Here is a 22,642-nt window from a genome sequence, read left to right as displayed (position 1 = left end):
AGTTGTAGTACACTTATAAATGTTTTTTTAATATTTTTTGTTTAAGAGAATGAGTGATATCAGGCAATATATAAATTACAGTCGGAAGTTGTAGCGGCAACATCATATTTTAATTAATCATAATTTTAATTTAAATTCTATTCCAGTTTGGTAGCAGTTACTGTCGTCGGTCGGTTTAACATGAAAGACGTTTAACGAGATTTATTTCATTCGTTAGTTAGATCTGAAATAAACCTAACTTACATTTAATTAAATTTATTTTTAAATATTAAAATATTATTCATATTTACAAATGAAACAATTCATTGATCTTGTTTTGTAATGTTAGATGGAGAGTAGTAGCCGAAATAGAAATATGTTTAGATCCGTTGTAAGCGATTTGAAAAGTCGAAATTTTAACATTTCATGAAGTGATAAAAAGTATGCCACTTTTGTTAATACAATCTCTGTGTATCGTTTCTTCATTCCTGAGGTTGACCACCTCCTTTTTACTTTTAGTATTCATAGCATTTTGCACCAATATCACTTCAAGAAGTGTATGCGTTAACGATCGGCTAGCTTCAAGTCTCTGCAGGCGAGGTTGCGGACGAAAGCGCTAGTGTGCCCGTGGCCTCGCTTTGATGCGTAGGAGGAACAGCGATGTTTAGTGCGTATGCTTCCCATCCAGAAGAGAATCCCACATAACTACCGCGTCCTCCCTTTCCATACCCCTCTGAAAAAAAAGAGTCTGTCTCTGCACCATAGAGAAATATAGAGAAAAGGAGCGTTTAAAGCAATATTAGTTTCTTTGAACACAGAGAATAAGAATATTGCCCTTATGTATCTACAGTTTCTGCCTACTCTTCCTACCTCTACCTCTAAAAATATTCAGGTATTAAGTTTCCAATGTTAATGGTATCGTTTTTCTTAGGAATCAGATATGTGCGGAAAAATGCAGCGCAGTAAAACATTGTTTGTTTAGTGCGGTAGAGCTACCACTCCGACCGCACTAATGGGTTTTAAAGCACCGTCTATATTTCAAGTCTCCCTGTGAGGTGCACTAGGATTTGTTTCTTTGGCTTTGTACATTAATTTTTGTATCATTCGTTTCATCTCTGCTACAGTTTCAACATAAAGGTAAGCATCGTATACTTACAAACGCCAATAGCTCAATGCATGAAAGTAAGGATTACCGTAGCGTCTATCAAATACCTCATTAGAATAAGATCGTAAATTATATACTGCTACAATTTGCCTGCTTTTTTTAATGGTATTAAAAATAAATTGAAATGCGCTTAAAGTTTTGATGTGATAGGTTTAAATCACATTACCTTGAGAATCAGGTTAAAGATTAAATAAGGTTGTAAACATAAATACTATTAATATTTGCAAGTGTTTTTTTTACAATATGACCATTAGTTGAATGGTGGCTTTAGTTTGGTCTTAACTCAAGTGGAATGAATGCATTCTTTCGATCTTGGCTTATCGATGTGATTTTTCAAGTTGAGGTAGATTTTTCAAACCAACATTGCTTAAAGTGGAGCTAAATTTTGAACCAAACTTTCTAACAAAAGCGCTTGAATTGAAAGAATACTTATTTCTTAGTTTCCGTCCTTTCGCTCGAATGCTAACATTTTAAAAGTATTTTTTATCAATTTTCAACATATATGCGTTCATTTTAAAGTTATGTATTAAAATACATAAGTAATATATAACCTAACACAATCTACCTTACCTTAATTTTAACATTTCGGTAGTTATTCAAAACAAATAAACCATATCTTATAATATTCTTGCTTGAGTTAAACTTTGTTTTTAATTCTTTATATACCATATTTTTTACAAGGTAAACAAAATCTCATATAAATCTCGTTGACTTGAAATGGATGGACTTAAATCGTAAAGGGAAAAGCAAATCGGTTTACGAGTGCAAATATTCATTTCGTTGAACATCTCACGCTTCGGTTGGAGTGTGGAATGTCGACCGTTCTAGAGATTTGCCTAATCGGCCGCCATCGCCGCACGAGAGGTTAGCGTGTTAACGCATTGACATACATCGCCACCTGAATACATAATCTGTTAAATCTGTACAATACATTTGATTATATTTTACAACAATCAATTTTTATTTAAAAATCTATTATGCATGAAAGTCGCGCAGCGCCTGTGGAAATAAAACAAGCAAGAATGACGTCTTGTCTAATCTGGAAAAGGAACAACAGGAGGAAACAATTTAACGGATGTAATATTATGCTAATTTTATTTTAAATAATGAATATCATATTATGTGGTAAATACTAGAACAGTTCAGGAAGAAAAGGTACAAATTGTAAGGTGCGCTCTCGTTACGCTATGAAACGCCGTATAATATAACATTAAATTACTAAGCAAAAGGAAACGGAGCGGGTCCGCATGTTTACACGGAGTTTTCTCATTATTCTTAACAAAACAAAACAACACTTGTCTTATTTAGAGTGGCCAAACTTTTTCCATTTTCCTCTTTAGTTTTTTTTGTTAAATTATGGCAAAAAAAAATTAAGTAATTACTTGACGTGGTAGCAAAAATTTAAATTAATTATTATGATATAATTTTGAATATTTGAAGTAAAATTATAGTTATTTTGTCTATAGTTTTTGTCTGTTATTAGTTCGTGTTTTATTTAAATTTAGGACTCAAGTTTTATTTTAAACTTCATTTGGTTGTTTACAATTCTCGTAATAGGTAATTTTTTTAATGTGAATGACAACACTGAGGAAAATTACTACAAAAAGGGCGTCCACGGTCTTTTATTTCGTCTGAGTTTTGTGCTCCGCAATACGTATCTACGATTTTTAATTACTTATAGAACTTTAGCGTTATAATCAATTCCTTTGTATTTAACATACTGTAAATACAGTAACATAATGTGGAAGAAAAATCCAATCGCTATTAGACATTTCTTTTAAGAAGATAGACCCATGGTTACACTATTTCCGATCCCAAGAATTCACGTTACAGACTGAAAACTTCGCTAAGTTATTCTTGTGCGCGAATTAATGTAAAAACTATGAGACAGTTCTCTTTGACATTATCAGTTGTAGCAAATTGTGCAACTAGTAACTTTTGTAACTCTTCTATCGTTTATTAAATATAACTTTTACTAGATAAAAAAATCTCTCTTACGAATACAAATATTAATTCAACCATTGTTTATTCTTAACGTAGATTTCCACTGATGACACGTGTATATAAAAATATTGGTATGTCCCTTTTTAATGACTGACGGATGTTTAGTTTTGGTTATGGAAACCAATGACACGTACGATTCCGTTCCTTTTATATATATTTTTTTAATTCCGCGCGGACGATGCCACGGTTAACTGCCACTGAGCTATTAAGTTTAAATAAATACATAAAATTAGTCCCTTTTTGTTCCATACAAGCGTATCTTGACATAAATCTTGATACCGTAATAAATAACGCCTCAAATGCCACATAATATGGGCGCTAATATCCGCACGCTTAACAAACAGCCAATATGGAAATGAAGAAAATTTATTGAGTGCTTGTGAAACTAGGCCGCGATAACGTAGTCAACATTTACATTCATATAATTGCGTTTATTCCAGAATATTCCATATTCTCGTATAACTATAAAGTAAAAGGTATTATTTTTATTCATTTCTTCATATTTTTCATTCGTATTTTTAAGAAATATGTACTAGATCGATAGTGTGTTCACTGTAGTGTAGCTAAAATTGACTTTCAACTTTTTATATCAAGAAATCTTAGAATTTCGTTTTAAATGTAGAAAAACTAAATGTAAAGCGAATAGAGATTGTTGTATATACGAAGTTAAACATAATTAAATTTACTTACGTAATAAAAACACAACAATAAAAGAAAATTGTAAATATAAAGCTTAATTGAAAGGCTTTCATTAAAGAAAAAAATTAAACATATAGGTAATATTGTGGAATAGCAACACATGGACGTATAGTATAAAAAATACGTAAGAATTGATAACCTCCTCCTTTTTGAAGTCAGCTAAAAATAAGTCGTATTTCTCAGCGTGTCCATCACATTTAAATAACTAATTTTTATATTTCTTCTAAAGAGAACAATAAAAATATGTGAAGACAAAAATCTTGAATATTTTTAGGTTATGTTTACATTTGCGATAGCTTACGAATCCGTAGATAGTAAAATATGGCGGCAAAAAGTCTAACCTCTTTACATCTTGGTTTTTGATAACAATACAAAATGTGGCAGTAAGCGATAGAACCCCTAATTTATTCTGAAAAATCTTAAACAAATAAAATAGCATAAAATAAAAAGATTTGTTCATATATCTGTACACACGTAATTAGTACGCGCTTTTATGTCTTTCAGCTTTATTGCCGAAGCACAATAATTGTAAAATATAGACAAGAAAATAGATAAATTTCTTACTTTCGAGGGTATTCGTGACATTATTTTGTTACTTTTTAATGCATTTTGTTTGAGAATGTTTTTTTTGTTTGGGATTATTTTTTAAATATCAGCTTTTTTTTCTTTTTGCTGTTACATTAAAAAAAAACAAATATACCTAAATTAAAACGAAGTTGGCGATTTATTCGGGCCTTTTCATTTAACTGATTTCCGTAACTTTCACGAGCTTACGTGTATATATTAAATTAAATTAAACATTCCTGGAATCCTTTCCAGAGCCATACTTTATAATCATGTACATAATAAAATTATTCACTCGACTTCAATCGATAAACAGAGGTTACACAGATAAACAAAAATTATTTTTTTTAACAAAATCTTTTTTTACGCGTACAACTACAAGAAAAAACAAAGTGTTAACAAATAAATTATTTCATTAGGTCCTTCGTACACAAGGCAACGTAAATATTTAAAACCCGTTGATTTACCTCACTGTGCACTGGGTCCGCCTCTAGCAATGTGCATTTGTTCCCAAGTTCAAAAATATATGGAACTGGCACTGACAATCGAAAGTTGTCAGTTCTATACATTATTGAACTTCGTTATGGATCGTAAGATCGTCGCGAAAAAGTCGCTGTGATTTTCGATTCAAAGTTCTGCTGTGTACGGAGCGCGCGTAACGCGTTACTCACGACGCAAGGGTACCATAATGGTTTTGAAGATTTACGTTGCCATGTGTATTAAGGCTGAGACGCTTTCATTTTGGGCTCATTGGATGAGTGACATTTCTAAGATTCAATGAATCCACTTTTAAATTGTAGCCATTTAAGAACTATTTGTAGTTTTCGAGATATTGTGAAACATTACACAAGTTCCTACCACTAGCATGAGATTTTAATCAGATTAAGTTTATCAGGCCAAGCTACAAAGTGTACAAACTAAGCTAATTAAAATTGAGTTTCTAAACGACTATACGTTTAATTTTTAAAGCAATTTTTTTTTATCTTTATTATTCTTTTTATTTATTTCAAAAGCGGAATTCTGTAAAAAATTGTGTTTTTTTATTACGAATTTAATCAGTGATGTTAAAGATGAACTATATAAATCCTAAGGGAACCATACATTTCGGGATTAAAGGTAGCCTTAGTTTTCGAAACTATGTCCCTTTAATCCAGATCTGTTAAGTTTTGAAGTTACCCGCTAACAAAGGCCCTTTAAACAATCCATCAACATTCTTTAATATAACTGTATATAATCCATATACCAATCGATTGTAAAGTTACATTTTAAAACACAACCAAAGGTGATCCCGTACTACAAATACGATTGTCACATAAAATATTCCATTTCGTACAGTAAAACAATCATGTAAATTTATATTCAGTGTAATACACATGCGGTTCAGTGTACACTTAATCCGTTTTCAATTTATATTAAAATGTTCGTAGTAAACTTGTTTCACACAACGCTGATGCGTTGAATTTGATATTCTCTAAAGATAATTTTGATGGAACCGCGTTGGAGCTGGAATTAGTTGCCGAGTATTTCACGAAGCTATGTATTATAAACCACTGTGTTTTGTTACAAGTACCAAAAGCAAGATAAAATTCAGCAAAATAAGGTTGGTTTTGGTTTTATTTCTTTTCTATTATGTCAGATAAATAATATTAAATTCAAACATTCGTTTTTAAGATGTTAAATTATTAACGTAAAACGTTAATTAATACCTATACCATATTTACTGTTTAAAACGAACAGGCCAGTCGAATGCATAGAATCTAATTCCTATTGGACTGATCAATTGGTAGCCTAATCGGTCCAACGGTAAACACTAGAACAGGCAGATTTACTGTCGGTGTACTGTTAACATTAGAAATTCATTTATTCAAAACGATGTACTTATTCATTTACATTTCGAAATTGGACAATATGAACGATGAGGTAAACTTAAACAGAATCAATCAGTTTCAATGATGAAAAGGGAATTATAATTAGAAATTTCAGTACATAGAATATTAATTTAGATATTTGATATTGAAAATTAAAGCACGGATTTTGAACACTATATAAGTTCTATTGGGAATAAAAAGCGTTGACCTTGAATGCGTAGAAGTCGATTTTTGGGTGTCACCGGTAAGAAGAGTGAAGTGAGGTGCGGGTTGTCCGCGCGGGCGCTTCGTATTGGTTCCTCAGTCCATTCCATCGTCCCGCTAACCCCCGCACTTCTTGACTCTTACGGGTACAATGGCGTGCATAGTGTTTTGTTTCGAACGATTGGTGTTATTACTTTTTTTTTAACTAAGTTCCATACTTGATTATTAAAGTTCGAATAGCTTGAATACATTGTTTCACAATTTTATATATGTAATAAATGTTTACAACGAAAAGCTTTTATTCAACACAGCTAGACTAAAAAAAAAGTTGTCTAATTATGAGCGCGATTGTACACATGCGCGAGTCTCCCCACTACTTTTGCTTACAGCTAGTAACACGTTAAACGCCATAGTAGAAATAGAAAAAATAACTAAAAAACTGTTTGCTGGAAATAGATGCGTGATGTCGAATCTTCAAAATATATTTAAATTAGGATTCAATCAGAAGCAGGGTTCCACAGATAAAAAACCTTCATGATGTCACGGTCACCGGTGACAAGAGTAGTGTTTAACGTGTTAACTCATAACGGGACCTATAAAAGGTTTTAAAACAGACAAACACAGATAGACAAAAGACATTCAACAGTAGTGACGAGACAACATTAACTTTAATTTTTGTTTAATTGAACACGATTTGTTACCATTATGTTAACATGAGACAGCCGCTTATGAAATGCCGTTAAGCTACAAACGTTTGCGATACTGATGACTATAATTAAAGTTATAAAGCATTTTGTTGAATGTCCACTCTACACCTAAGTTATTCGAAGCTCTTTAATACAGGCTGATATGATGAGCAACCAAGGATTGCCTCTATAGCAAGTTATTGTGTTATTCATTTAGTTCACAATTTTTGGCAGTGTAATATGCAAAGTGCGATTACAAGTTCAGGCAATTCTCGTCCTTCGGGTTTAACGCGCGTGTGAACTTTTCCTTTTGAATCTTTACAAACTATATCGTTTCAGTTCATAATAAATTGATGAATTAAGTGTTTGTTATAATGCAGTATAGTTGTTTTTACTTTGTAATTTGATAAATGGAAATATTTTTATAAGCGAATAACGCCCACAAAATTCTATAGAAATTGTATCCATACACGTTGAAACGTTTAATTTGACAAACATTATAGTGTTATTGAAGGTTACGATAATATTTTATGTGACTATTTTATTGAGGGTTCAGTAGTTGTTTCTCTACTGGTCAAAAGTAAAAAATAGAACTAAATTAAACAAAATATTTGCAACATTCTTGTATGTTAGAAAATGAAAATTTTATAACGTTAATTTTTTTTCTATTTTTATATCTAGATTTGAAATTTTTGTTTGATACATTACTGATCCCTAATTCCTTTGACAATATTTTTCATATATAAATTCAATCGAAAAAAATATATGTTCATTTTCTGAACTTTATTATACGATATAACGTGTACAGATAAATATTAAAAAAATGAATCATTTAAATAAATATCCTAAAGAATACGCGAAACCAATTAAAATATCTTTCAGTTTGCTTAACAATTTAAATATAACATTTTTTCACGATTCACCCAAGTGGAAGAAAATCTTAAGATTCTTAACTCTGGTACCGCCAATGATATTCCATATTGTAACAATGTCATTATACGCGAGTAAGATATTCAAGAATGAACTGAATATATCAGAACTGGCGAATATTGTGCCTGTATATTTAATTTGTATACAGTGTAAGTTATATTATTTTTAGTTTGTCCCTTATCATATTAGTATAATTATAGAAAAATTCTGGTTTTAATAAATGTTACAGAAAAAATAAATCTACGACACCCGTTGGTTTCTGATACCAAAATCTCTGTATAAAATATATCGTGCCCGTCATTATCCGTGACAAAACAGAGATAAAAAAATGTTTTACGTTTGTTTGTTTACGAGGGTTTTGGTTTCAGAAAACCACGGTGGTTAAATTTCTTTAATATTTAAACATTCTATCTACTTTCTTTTTACTCGAGATTACATTAAAAATCTTCTAGGATAATTAATCAATTTAATTTTAATAGTATTATATATATATTCCAAACTGATATATAAACACGGCTAAACACTCACGTATATTCCATTTAGTGAGCGACGGGTCGCGTCCGCGAAATAATACCAGTACCACTCATCCTGATGAAGGGCCCCCGATGGGCTCGAAACTAGTTGTTGCCGCCACCGGACGAATATACGTGAGTGTTTAGCCTTGTTTATATATCAGTTTAGTATAATGTCTTACGAAAGTTTGAATAATTTAGTATATATTCCTGCAGCTCTTCTGCGTGTAGCAATCATGATTTATAAGAAGAAAGAAATTGAAAGTTTCATTGACGATTTGGGTGTGATTTGGAGGACGTCCGACAGAAACTTTATGCAAATTGAGAAGAAGAGACGTTTAGTTAAACAGTTGAAGTTTTGGCAGACGAGTAAACATTTTAATTATTCGTTTTTTAAGTTTATTATTATATTTTTTTCTTATTTTTAAGGTAAAAATCGTACAAGAGTAAAATTAAAGGTAAATGAGTAGTAGTAACCTGAAATTAGTAATACAGTTTTTTTTTTATGAGAAAAAGAACTTATCCATTTATGTTATGGCCTAGGTTAAGAACTGTGCTCCTGATACTGGAATAAATTAAACAAATATACTTTAGCATGAAAACACAAGAATGCTGAAAATTTTTGATCTAGAACAATACGTTTTATGTATAATCTGAGTGAGATTTTGTATTAAAACCTACATTACTTTTCTATTAATATTGTTTTAATTCCAGTGTATTATTGGCTTGATATATCTGGCTCTTGGGAATACGTTTTCGCGCCATTAGTTTCGACAATCATAAGGATTTTTATATTAAAACAGAATTTTACATTTGCACTACCAGTTGGTTGTGTCTATCCATTCGATCCAACTTCTGATTGGTTTAAATATTTGGCAACATATGCATTCCAAGCGATAAACGGTAAATATAATTTAATATAATTTAAATAACAATTTCTTTTTTTATCAATTAAACAGAACAGAGGATAAACTGAAACAAGTTATATCAACAAAGTTTTTAAGCCAATTCCTACTTTTAGCAATTTTTAAGTTTTTAGTTAAAGTTTTGAATTGAAATTTACCAATATTTTTTGTCTTACAATCTTTTTAATATGAGTATCAAATTAAAGTGTTTGACTAGTAAAGTACACTGTAAAAAAATCCAAAATGGCCGCTATCACAAAATGACTTTATTTTTCACCTACTATTTTATCCTTAAAAGAACAGGACAGGAAGAGAAGGAGAACTTAAGTTTAGCTGAATGATTTTCTTTTAATTTTTTCTAGTTCTTCGTTACTCATGGTTTTATATAGGTATTGAATATATGATGGTAACTTTATGCGCTGATCTAGCTATAGAATTTTCAATATTACGAGAAGATTTACTTCGGGTGAAGCCAAACACAATTAATCCAGAGTTACAATTAACATCGGAAACAGATTTTGGAGGCTACGAAACAGTTTCTATTCAAGATTTTATACGTCGACATCAAAAGCTTATTAGGTATTTATAATGTTTTAGTGAACTGTGTGTGCAGTCACTGTAGTTTTCCACTGTCGAAATACTGGTATCAAAACATATTTTTTACGAAAAAAAGGGAAAGTAATATTGTCTTTTTATATGATCTTTGGTTATAGAAAGAAATGGAGTATCTTTTCATAATCCGATCATTTTTTTTTGGAAGAATTAATTAATAATTTTAAAGATTCTTAATATAATTGTTTTGTTTTATGCTGAAGCTTGGCAGACATATTGGATGATGTATTCAACAAGATTGTTTTCGTTCATATCGTCATCGTGACGATTACTGTGGGATTTTTTGCATTTGCTACCACGGTGAGTTTTTCTAACAATGCATTAATATCAAGCGTTTGTTAAAAATAGTTTTTATAAGACTAAGTTAAATTAAATTTATCAACTCGGTTGCAAAGGTCTTAGTAGTGTTTATAATTTTTTTGATATCTTTTAAAATCAATCTGATATTCGTGTTTTTCTTCAATTTCAGGTGGGCACTGGTATGGTAGGAAAAGCGAACAATATCGTTGGAAGCGTAGCAATATTGTCAACAGCTTATGTTGTGTGTTACTACGGTGAAATGTTAAAAAAAGAGGTCTGTTCGTCTGGATTTTGTGTCCATTTAAAGCTTTGTAGCTATTAAATGATAGCGTTCCTTTCGATGTGATCTTCTTTTGTTTTACTTTGACATAATTACAAATACTCGAGGCATTTAAAGATCATTTTTTTTATATCATAAGGTGGCAAACGAGCGAGCGGTCACCTGAAATCGCTGAAATAGCGAAGCGACCGTTGCCCATAGACATACGCAATTGCGTATGCGTTGCCTACCTTTAATCGACGGAGGAGAGGATGCACAGAAAGATAATATTTTCCCTTTCCATGCATTCTCTCATCCGTAAAGTCCACTTTCACTTCCCATCCTTTCCTTATAAGAAAAAGGGTGGGAAGGGAAAGAGGTCTAATATTTGCCTCCGGGACGCACACTCATCAGACGAAACGCAGAATTGCTTCCACTTCACGCCTGTCTTCTGTGTGGTCGTGGTATTTCACCGGGCGAGCCGGGCCGATTCGCGCGAAGATGTTAAAGCGGGCTCTACCACTGTTAAATCATTACCTACTTCTGTCTTCCTCTTTTTGACGACTTTGCCAGGGTTTTTAAATTAGGATGTTTATTTATATTAAAGTCTATATTTCAGAGTTCGGGTATAGCGGACGCAGCGTATGCTAGTATATGGACCAAGGGAGATATTCGATACCAAAAAATTATATGCTTTATAATAACTCGGTAAGATACGGCAAATATAAGTAGACCTCTTTTTCTCCGAGGCGCCCTTGCGGAGGCGAAGTTTCGTTACAACCCTAGTTTATACTTCTACTAGCTTTCTGCTGTCTATCTCCACTTCTCACGTGCAGGTTTTCCGATGACGTCATTAGTTCAGCGGTAAAGTTTCTGCGCACGAGTAATAATGTCTATTACAATTTTGTACCATTTTAATTGTACTGTTATAATAGAATAATGTATTCGACAGGTCGCAAAAGCCGTGCTGTCTAACATCACTGAAACGAGTGCCTGTTACTCTGAATATGTTTAGTAAGATATATATATTTCTACAAATATCATATAGATATACTTAGGTAACGTACAGGTACCTGTACTGCGTGACCCGTTTAGTGGGGGGAGGGGTTTGGAGTCTTTAAAAGACTACGGTTAGTCACAGTTAAAAAACTTAGAAAAAACTAAGAAAAGGTCACGTAGTATGGGTATGTTCCCTTAAAGGCATTTTTATAAAAAGTATTTTATTTTTCAGATACTGAGTACAACGTGGTCGTATTTTTCATTAATAACAACTATCTACTCGAGTGATGAAAATACAAATTGAGAATACAACGCGTGCACAATAACATGGTAGCCAAGAACTTTTCAAGAACTTAAAAATATTATACAATTCTTTAAACATAATGTATTTTAGCATAAATTTAATAAAGTTAATTTAATTTAATAATAAATTTCTTTTTATCTTACTAATATTATAAATGCGAATGTTTGGATCTATTCAACGGCTGCATGGATCACGCTTAAATTTAGTATAGATATTTTAGCATTAGTTTTAATATAATATTTTAATTAATGTCAACATGCACAAACATTAAGTTGTAGACTTAAATTTGGATACACAAATAAATAAAATATTTTATATTATTTAGTTTTATTTTTAGTTTAGTTTACTTTTAGTATATAGTTTATTTAATTTAGTATTAATTAATTAATTTATTTTGTAATGGTTAGTTATTTAGTAAGCTTATATTTTAATTTATAATTAGGTAAATGATAGTCTTCTTGGTTGAATAAAGGTTTTATCTACTATCAAAAAAAATGTTTATTTCTTTGTCCCATAGCCCTGGTAATGTTATTCCGAATTACTAAATAGATTTGTGGGTATGTGGGTTTGTATATCCATTGCATTGTGAGCGCAATCCTTTAAGTTTAAATTTTAGACAGACGAAGTTGCAGTCGACAGCTAATGCATAAATATATAAACAACGTTTTTTTTTGTCTGTCTTAAGATTAATACTCGCAAGAAAATGGCATCTCCGTATTGTGTGGTTTCATGAAAATTTTTGAAGCATTACTCGTAATTATTTAGTAATAAAATGTTGTTTGTTATACGAACTTTTTTGTGTAAAATAAGTTCGTTAAAAGGCTGTCAATTCTTTCGATCATAATGTTTAATTTCGTGTATATCTTTTGTTTTATTTATAAAGCAAATAGCTGTCGCCCGCGACTCCGTCCGCGCGGAATTTAAATATATAATTAGTAGCTTATGTGTTCTTCCACCCTGTGCTCTACATCTATGCCAAATTTTATTAATATCCATGCAGTCTTTCCAGAGATACCTCAAAATAAACATCCATCCATTCATCCAAACATTCGCATTTATAACATTAGTAAGATGTTCATATTTTTAATGTTTTAATAATGTTAATAAAACAAGAGCATCTTCGGCTCGGGGGTTAAGCACTTGACTTCTGCAGGCCCTGGGTTCGAATCCCGCCATGTACCAACGAGTTTTTCGATATTCGATTTACATATATCCGACGTGCTTACGGTAAAGGAAAACATCGTGATGCAACCTGCACATATTTAAGAAGAAATTCAAAGATAAGTATGTCAACCATCCAGCACTAGGCGAGGTTGACTATGGCCTAGTGACCGCTAACTCAAGGTAGGCTCCGAGCCCTTCAGTGGGTATGTATAGAGAGCTGATGATGTAAATAAAACAAATTAAAATGAGAAGGATATGAAGAATGTTATAACGTTTTAATTTAGTTTTTCCTGTTTTACATACGATACAACATGAATAACAACAAAATTGTTATATAAATTGCTTACAACGTATTGAAGATATAAATTTTATTTTACATTGGAAGCCGCAGTAATTGAATTTTTGATTACATTGTTACGTCAAATTATAGTTATTTGTCTGTGTTTTCAAACTTTATTAAGACATAAACGATTTCAATTTTGTAATTTACTATATGACCTGATAGTTAACAATTCTAAGAAACAAAAGTAACTGGGTTCCGTACGTTTTTTTTTGTTTACCAACCAATAAAATAGTAAGGTCTGTTGCAAGGAAACACTTGTCTCTATCTTATCAAAGAGAATAAAAGGAATGACAAAACTTATTAATACAATTGACGGCCGTGTAGTTGTACTATTACAAAAACTAGAAACATTGAAAATGATAAATTTCAAATACAGCTGATCTCTAAAAATATACAGAGTAATTAAATACAATTAAAGGTATATGAAAAAAAAATCAAGGAATAAAAACACTAGCGTTCCAAAGTCTCGGAACTCAAAAGGATCCAAAATGAACGACATAAATTTTTCGGGACAATTAAAACAATGTTACGACTTATTTAATAAATGTTATATTTATTTTTTTCCTATCAGTAATTCAAAATTTGATAGATATTGGAAACTATGTTGTCTCGCTCCTTTTGTGATTATACATAATATTTCTATGTCGGTTTTTGTATGGAAAATATTCAAGGAGGAAGTAAACATTTCTGAAGTGGCTTTTATGATTCCTGTATACTTAGTTTCTATACAAAGTAAGTTGCATTGAATAGAGCTTCGCTAATATTTTAATAAGTTCCGTATCATTATGATTTTTTCATCATAAAACTCGCCAGACGGATCGATGGTAGTCATCATCATCATCAACCTGCCCTTATCCCTATCGAGGGTCGGCACAGTATGTATTACTCCTCCATACATCTCTATCAGCCGTCATATCCGAGTCTACCCCCTTCCTACGCATATTCTTTTTCACACAGTCATTCCATACTTTTTTTGGTCTTCCTCTACCTTTGTAGCCATCCACGTTCAATCTCATTACTTTTTTGCTTATATCATCATCATACCTCCGCATAACATGTCCAAACCACGCTAATCTTTTACTCCTCAATTTCTCGATTACTGGCGCTACTTTCAAACTTCCTGTAATATACACATTTTTAACTTTATCCTTTCTTGTCACACTACACATCCATCTTAGCATACGCATTTCAGCTACATGCAATCTTCTTTCATCCGAAATAAATAAATAAATGTAGCAAATCTCAGTCCCAGATATCCAGTTTTGCTAAACATGCTATTAAAAATTAATGCTTAAATTATTTACAGTTATTCTAACATCAGTGATTATTCTATCAAAGATATCAGACGTAGAAGACTTAATCAATAATTTAAAATTCCTCAGTGAAACTTCGAACCTAACTGATCAACAGATAAAGAAGAAGAAACGTTTGACAAAGCGTTTAAACCTTTATGTTGCAAGTAAATTTTTTTCCTTTACTTATTTATTGACTTGGCAATAATCGAAATTTTTAAACAAATTATTAAGTCTGCTATTATGTAAACCGCAACACATTTTTATTACCTTGTTTTTTTTAAATATCATAAGGTGGCAAACGAGCGAGCTGTCAATAGACATACGCAAATGCATATGCGTTGTCTACCTTTAATCGACGGAGGAGAGGATGCACAGAAAGAAAATATTATATATATTTCCCTTTCCATGCATCCTCTTATCCGGAAAATCCTCTTTCCCTTCCCATCCTTTCCTTATAAAAAAAAGGTGGGAAGGGAAAGAGGATTAAATTAGGCCTCCGGGCCTCCCAGACTCATCAGACGAAACGCGAAATTGCTTCCACTTCACGCCTATCTTCTGTGTGGTCGTGGTATTTCACCAGGCGAGCTGAGCCAATTCGTGCGAAGATGTTAAAGCGGGCTCTACCATATAATAGTAAAAAGTAATTCTTAATCATACGAAGCCTAATAATTTCTTCTAATGGAAACAAATAATGTCTTGTTTGCAGTGTTTTATTGGAGCGGTACTATTTCGACGTTTCTGCATCTTACAGGGCCGTTGACTTTAGTGCTGTTCCGTCAATTCATCTTAGGACAACACTGTGAATTTGAGCTACCATATGGAGGTGTATATCCGTATGACCTGTCGGACAGTTGGTTCAAATATTTGGCAACATATGCGTTTCAGGTTTACACTAGTATGTTATTATTATTTTCAACTGAATGCTACAAAAAAGCAGTAAACTAGAAGTTAAGAAATCATCTTCAGATTAATTTGCCAAACTTAGGCGAATGAGTTGCCAATGTTGCAAAAGCATAATAACTATATGACGTGAAACCAGAAAGGATTTTCGAACGATAATCAACTAATTTCATAGCGTCTTTTCTGCAATGTCTCTAAGAAGTCGACTGACTTAGTCAATAATAAAAATAATAAAGAAACATAGCCCCTGGTCGAACCTCTGTTAGTAATTATAGTCCTCTAGTCCTCTCCCCTTTCCAGATTTTTAAGGAAGTTTATTTCTTATAATTAAATAATATTTTACAGTGACCTGTGAAGTTTGTGCTCATATCGGTTCGGAAATTTTGATGATAGTACTTTGTGCAAATATAGCGATTGAATTTTCAATATTACGCGAGGATTTGCTACACGCTTCACCACATTTTAAGACGGACAATCCTCGCAATCAAATCGGAATCGGATTAGAAACAAACTCTGAAAGTAAAACGACTACTTCGATTCAGGATTTTGTTCGTCGACATCAAATGCTTATTAGGTATACATTCATTCGTGATTTTTTATGTGAATTTTAAAATGAGTATGATGTTCAACTTATTTAGAAAAAAAATACGCAAATAATTAGATTCTATTGCTAAAATAGATACATCTGAAAAATTATGATTTATATTGTCTTTTGTCTTAAAAACAATATTGATAACAACTTGTTATAAATACTTCAAATAGAAAGAAAAGCTTCAGGTTTTTAGTCATATATTATACGTGTAAGGGAAAGGATTAGTTTCTGTATTTTAATTAAATCCATCACGCTGTTAGTTTATTTGAAAAGGACAATAAGATTATTAGTAAAATGCGATGCTAATATTCTTTCGAACAGAAGCAGTTTGTTCTTTGCTACTGACAATGAGCGACGGAGCAAAGAGCTTTGTCTCAATTAAAGGATTCTTCGCAACAAAAGGAGAGCCTTCGCAGTCTTGATGTTTGACAATAGAAAGAACAGACACATTTATAAAATAGTTTATAGTCTAGCTATTTTAATTAATAGTGAAATTAATTTGTTATTTACAAGTTTGTTTGTGGAAAATATGATTCTTCTAGATATTTTAAGGTTCCAAAATTTACACGATTTTGATAAATTTAAATTTCAGATTAGCAAAGCAACTTGATGACATATTTAACAAAATAATTTTTATGAATTTACTCCTCGTTACTGTGACGGTATGTTTTTTTGGATTGGCAACTATGGTAAGATTTTTTTTAACCCCTTGGGTACGGATTTATTTGAGGAAATATTTGCATGTGGAAAGGAAATAATTTTTGGTTGCTTGGACTAGTATGTAAAGGCAGTACATTTTATATAAGAATGTATTTATTTCTAAAATATTAAAAGTTTAATTTTTGGTTTGACATCTTAGACACGTCATCCGCTCTTTGGGGAAAAAAGTGAATGACGTGTCTCAGACGTTAAATGTACCCAATGAATATAATAATTAATTCTCTTTCGTGGATGTCTATCGACAGCGGTCGCTAAGCTATTGCGACGTATTTAGGTGGCTGGTTGCTAGTTACATCTTGTGATAAAAAATGTTGCATCACGATCTTTTTGTTCATCGTAAGATTATTGGTCCAACTGTAACTAATACCTACGTTCTATAATTATGTTAAATAGTTCCCGCGACTCCGTCTAGCCGAACTATAAAACAACTTAATTAGTAGCCTATGTGTTCTTTCAAACTATGCTCTACAACTAAGCCAAATTTCAGCGTAATCCGTTCTGCTGAGCTGGAGATACCTTCAAACATCCATCCATCTAAATATTATCATTTATAATATTAGTGAGAATATAAGACAGTAAGTATCATTGCAAATATGAAATATCTTATTGCAGGTGGCCCGTGGTGCAGCAGAAACTATGAACAATTTATTAGTAATGCTTGCATTGTTGCTACCAGTTTATGAATTTTGTTATTACGGTGATTTATTGAAAGAAGAGGTTTGTTGATAGTATTTTCGAAATTCAATACTTTTAGATTAAGGGCCCGATACAAATATATATCTTCATATGTACAGCAAAAAAAGAAAAAAAATTACAAGCTATTTTACCACTATTACGTATACATGTTAATTGTTCTCTTTTTTTAGTTACTATTTATTATTAAAAAGTTGTAGGCAATATGAATTGAAACAAATAATTTACCGTGGGTTTCTGTGACTAAAATCCATGTTTTAAACATATGGTTATCTCTGTTTTGATGACATGACGATATGTTACGAGATATATATATAACTTCAAAAAATCCACAGCCAATTATTTTGTCACATTTTTTGAGTGCCGTAAGTTTCTGATATATATATATATATATTTATATATTTATATATATTTATATATTTATATATATCAGAAACTTACGGCACTCAAAAAATGTGACAAAATAATTGGCTGTGGATTTTTTGAAGTTATATACAAAAAAAAACTAAGTAACATTGACAATGTTTACGTAAAAAAATTGTTGATATTAGTGTCTTATTTTCATATTTATATTACAGAGTTTGGGTATAGCTGACTCAGCATATATTAACGAATGGTACAAAAGCGACATCTATTATCAGAAAATGATTCTTTATGTTATATCACGGTAAGTTGGTTTACGTTAATTTTATAATTTTACAGCTCTTAGTTCCATATATTTTTTTAACTTTATTATAATGATGGCATAATAATTTTGTAAACGATTAATGATCAAACTATATCCATTATTTAGTTACTAGTTATTGCACGCGACTCTATCCGCGTGGAATTAAAAATAAACTTAGTAGCCCACTAGCTGTTGCCCGCGACTCAGTTCGCGCGGAGTTAAAACAAACTTAGTAAGTGGCCCATGCATTCTTCCAGACTATGTATATGTGTCAAATTTCATCAAAACCTGTTGAGCCGTTCCGAAGATTTTTTTTTATATCATAAGGTGGCAAACGAACTAGCAGTCACCTGAAATCGCTGAAATAGCGAAGTAACTGTTGCCCATAGACATACGCAATTGCATATGCTTTGCCGCCTAGCTTTAATCGACGGAGGAGAGGATGCACAGAAAGAAAATATTTTCCCTTTCCATGCATCCTCTCATCCGGAAAGTCCATTTCCACTTCCCATCCTTTCCTTATAAGAAAAAGGGTGGGAAGTGAAAGAGGACTAAATTAGGCCTTCGATCGCACACTCAATACCTTCCTTCAAAACAACGTCCGTCCATACATTCGCATTAATAATATTAGTAAGATAAGATGTGATCTTTCAAGCTATGTTCTAAATCTGTGCCAAATTTCATCAAGATCCGTTGAGCCTTTAGATACCTTTTAACATCCATCGATCAATCCTTCCATTCATCTAAACATTCGCATTTATAATATCAGTAAGAATTTTTCCATAGATCACAACGTCCTTGTTGTCTGACGTCATTAAAATATGTACCAGTTACAATGAATCTGTTCACAAAGGTAAGTTCATTTATCTTATACACATTAGGGTACGTTCAGACAGACTGGGACAATAGGGTAGATATTTATCACAAATTAAATTGAGTTTTATACGATTGAAACAAGGTTTAAAATTTATTTACACATCTTTACTTCTCAAAAGCAAGCCTAAAGACTTGAAATGTCAGATTAAACCTTGCTTCAACGTTATAGAGCTCAATTTTACTTACGGGTAAATCTGCTCTACTCTCCGCTACGATCTGTGTGAACGGACTCTTATTAATAATCGATCCGTTTTGAGAGCTGATAGAGATACAATTACCGCTCTAAATCAAGGTATCGGAAACCAATATCCGATTATTTTTAAAAACTGATTATAGTTTTCCTTGCAGTGTGTTATTTTCGTAAGATTTTATTATTCAATGAAACAATTTTAGGTTAATAGGCTTCGCAAGTAAGAATTAATACTATAATTCAACATTTTCAGGTACTCAGCACAACTTGGTCATATTTTTCCTTGGTTAAAAGTATTTATTCGAGAGGCGAATAAATTACCCAAACAATAAAAATGATTAAAAATATGTCATCATTATTTCCAGTCACTGGCAGTTTTAAATAATATTTATTACGTAGTTTAAAAATAAAATTATATTGTATTAAATATTTATTTCTGACCATCTAGAAAGTAAGGTTAATAACTACATAATCAATTTTCCCAAAAAAAAATTAAACAAAAATAAAAAGACCGACACTTGCTTATTATATATCAGCTTATATAGTCTTTTGTTATATGACTCGTCCAACATATTATATTGTACGTACCATTGGGTAGAAAGTGAGAACAAGATTCTGCACTTTTGTACCAACGTCTCACATCAAAGCTTTTAAAAATATTACTATCAGAGATGATATTAACCAATATATCTATTATTAAGATATATCTAAGAAGTTAGCGTCGGTAGCTCAGGGGTTAAGCAGTTGACTTGTAATCTGCAGGTCCTAGGTTCGAATCCCGCTATGTACCAATGTGTTTATTGATTATCGAGTTACTTATGTACATTTATCTGACGTTCTTAAGGTGAAGGGAAACATTATGATGCAACCTACACATATCTGCGAAGAAATTCAAATATATGTGTGAAGTTAACCAATTCGCACTGGGCGTAGTTGAGTAATGCCTAGTCACCCTTAACTTAGAGTAGGCTGCGAGCTTCTCAGTGGGGCGCATAGTAAGCTGATGATGATTATCTAAAAAGTGGTTGATTTGATAGGAGCTGCCTAGAGATTTATAATATTCTGTTCATTGGCATTGTATTGTATAGCCTTTTTCACTAGATTACTAAAAAAGTTTGGTATTTCTTTCATACTGGTGTTACTACGGTGGAGACTCGTCGTAGCATTTTAACAATGTCTACATTTTGCTACGTTTGAGTGCTACGAGAATCGATTGTTTATTTAATTAACTTTTTACTTGTATCGGTTTCTTGAGAGAATTTAGCTTTTATTCAAGAAAATTAAACCTTTAGCTCCCTTAACACATAAATCATATTTATTTCTAGAAAATTAAGTTAACTCCGGTGTAGGAAGCATCTCGTTTTATAGACGGCCGTAAAATTCGAGCTTATCTCGACTGTGCAGATTGTCTTCAAATTATATTTCGACACGGAGACAAAATTTACATTTGACATCGAAGCAAAATTTTATTCATAAATTGATATAAGTTAATAAGGAACAAATGTATTTTTTATCTGTTTAACAATATAAAAAGTGAATAATAAAACTGGCTAAAAAGATTTTTCAATATTAAAAACGTATTTGAATTTCGAATATTAAAAATAATATTCATTGTCTTTTGTTTCAATGATTGTTAATAAAATTAATATTTAACTTAAAAATTGTATAGAAACGAGGATTGCGTTACGAATGAAATCGAATTGCTGAAACATTATAAAAAGTATAACACCGTACCTGGAAAAAAGATAAACTTAACCCGCTGACCCTTTTCTTCCTACACTATTACACGGTATACTTACAAAGTCTACCGGAATTGTTGTGACTTGATTCCTTTTGAATTAATAATCACATTTGAGACAGTTCCATGTCCTCCCGTAAAAACAGATGACACGTATGAATACTTTACCTATAAACCGCATTGAATAAATTGGATTTAAAATATGCATATATCAAAATCCAAAACAACATGCGAGCATCACGGACAAGAGTAAAATCCGCTGAGTGGCACTCCCGCAAAGTGAGCGGGTGTTTGCCGCAAACAAGTGTAAAACATGAAATATGCATATGCCTTTCATTTTCCATTAGCTCTAACACTTTTGTACGGCCTTAGCCTTTAATCGTTAAAAGGATGAAATAGTTTTGTCTATGGTCGTCAGATTAGTATCACTCTATGGTTGATCAATCGATTGCTAAGTGCGTCACTGAAACAGACAAATAATTTAGAGATTAATGATTTAATAATAACTAGATTTTGTTATTCCAAAATATGTTTTACATCTTTTGGAATAACACGTAAGCCATGCCTCATCATCACTATTCAAATTTCATCGAAATCTGTTAAGCCGTTGTGGAGCTACGTAGTAACAAACATCCATGCATTCAAACTGTCAAATTTATAATATTAGTATGATTAGTACAAGTGAACCTACTATCTTACAAGGGACAAAAAAAAGTTTATTTTACTGCAATAAAATATATTTTTTTGTAAATAAATGAAATATAAATAAACTTAACGAGTTTACAATTTGCTTACTTTAAAAGTTTAAAAATTGTAGTTTATAATATACCTAGTCCGAATACAAACTAATATTGATAAATTAAAGTATGATAAAGCTAATATTAATCTAAACTAAATAATATAGATATAACTCAGATTTTAATCTTGTAAAATTAACTATTGCGTGTTATTTGACACGCTTTGTTTGTACCAATTCTTTCCTAAATCTGTTGTTTTATCTATTTCGATACTTCACCGGGTCTCGGCAGGTCAAGATAAAACACGCACGTATCATCGAAAATTTCACTTATGTGTGCTTTCAATTTGAGAAAAAAATATATCTCATATACATAGTTAAACAAGTGTAAGTAATTTTTTTCATACAAGTCAGTGTTAGAGTAGATTAGGGAACATACCCATACTAAGTGACCTATTTTTTTAGTTTTTTCGACCCCTCCCTCCCCTCAGTGACCACTCGTAGTACATGCCAAGACTTGGCATGTACATGCCAAGACACCCCCTTTAGTATTTCATAATTATGATTTTTAATCATTTCACAGGTAAAAATAGAAAAAGAAATAATTTGGCTCATACTCTTCTTTATAGTATATAACTGCATGCATTCTTAAATTACTAGTGAATTTATTTATTATGAAAAAAACAAATAACGACTAAGTGAGTAAAATCTGAGCCCCCCCCCGCTCCTGTGACTGAC

General features: G+C 31.8%; 1 protein-coding gene across 1 annotated transcript; it reads left to right on the top strand.

Moving 5' to 3' along the window:
* The first annotated feature begins 6,319 nt into the window (after positions 1–6,319).
* LOC106121572 (Odorant receptor 13a) lies at positions 6,320–19,746 on the top strand. The gene is made up of 10 exons (XM_013317284.1): positions 6,320–6,331; positions 8,098–8,248; positions 8,828–8,980; positions 9,326–9,514; positions 9,879–10,095; positions 16,877–16,973; positions 17,617–17,721; positions 18,276–18,364; positions 19,151–19,217; positions 19,684–19,746. Exons 1-10 carry the CDS (start codon positions 6,320–6,322, stop codon positions 19,744–19,746), a joined length of 1,143 nt encoding a protein of 380 aa, XP_013172738.1.
* The last annotated feature ends 2,896 nt before the right edge of the window (positions 19,747–22,642 follow it).

Source organism: Papilio xuthus, unplaced genomic scaffold, assembly GCF_000836235.2.
Source record: "Papilio xuthus unplaced genomic scaffold, Pxut_1.1 DF826938.1, whole genome shotgun sequence".
NCBI classification, from domain to species: Eukaryota; Metazoa; Arthropoda; class Insecta; order Lepidoptera; family Papilionidae; genus Papilio; species Papilio xuthus.
This window is presented reverse-complemented; position numbering and strand designations above follow the sequence as displayed.

Coding starts and splice junctions, on each gene's coding strand:
- LOC106121572 (XM_013317284.1), top strand. Junction 9,515..9,878: donor TGCATTCCAAGCGATAAACG/GTAAATATAATT, acceptor AATTTTTTCTAG/TTCTTCGTTACTCATGGTTT. Junction 10,096..16,876: donor CGACATCAAAAGCTTATTAG/GTATTTATAATG, acceptor TTTAAATTTCAG/ATTAGCAAAGCAACTTGATG.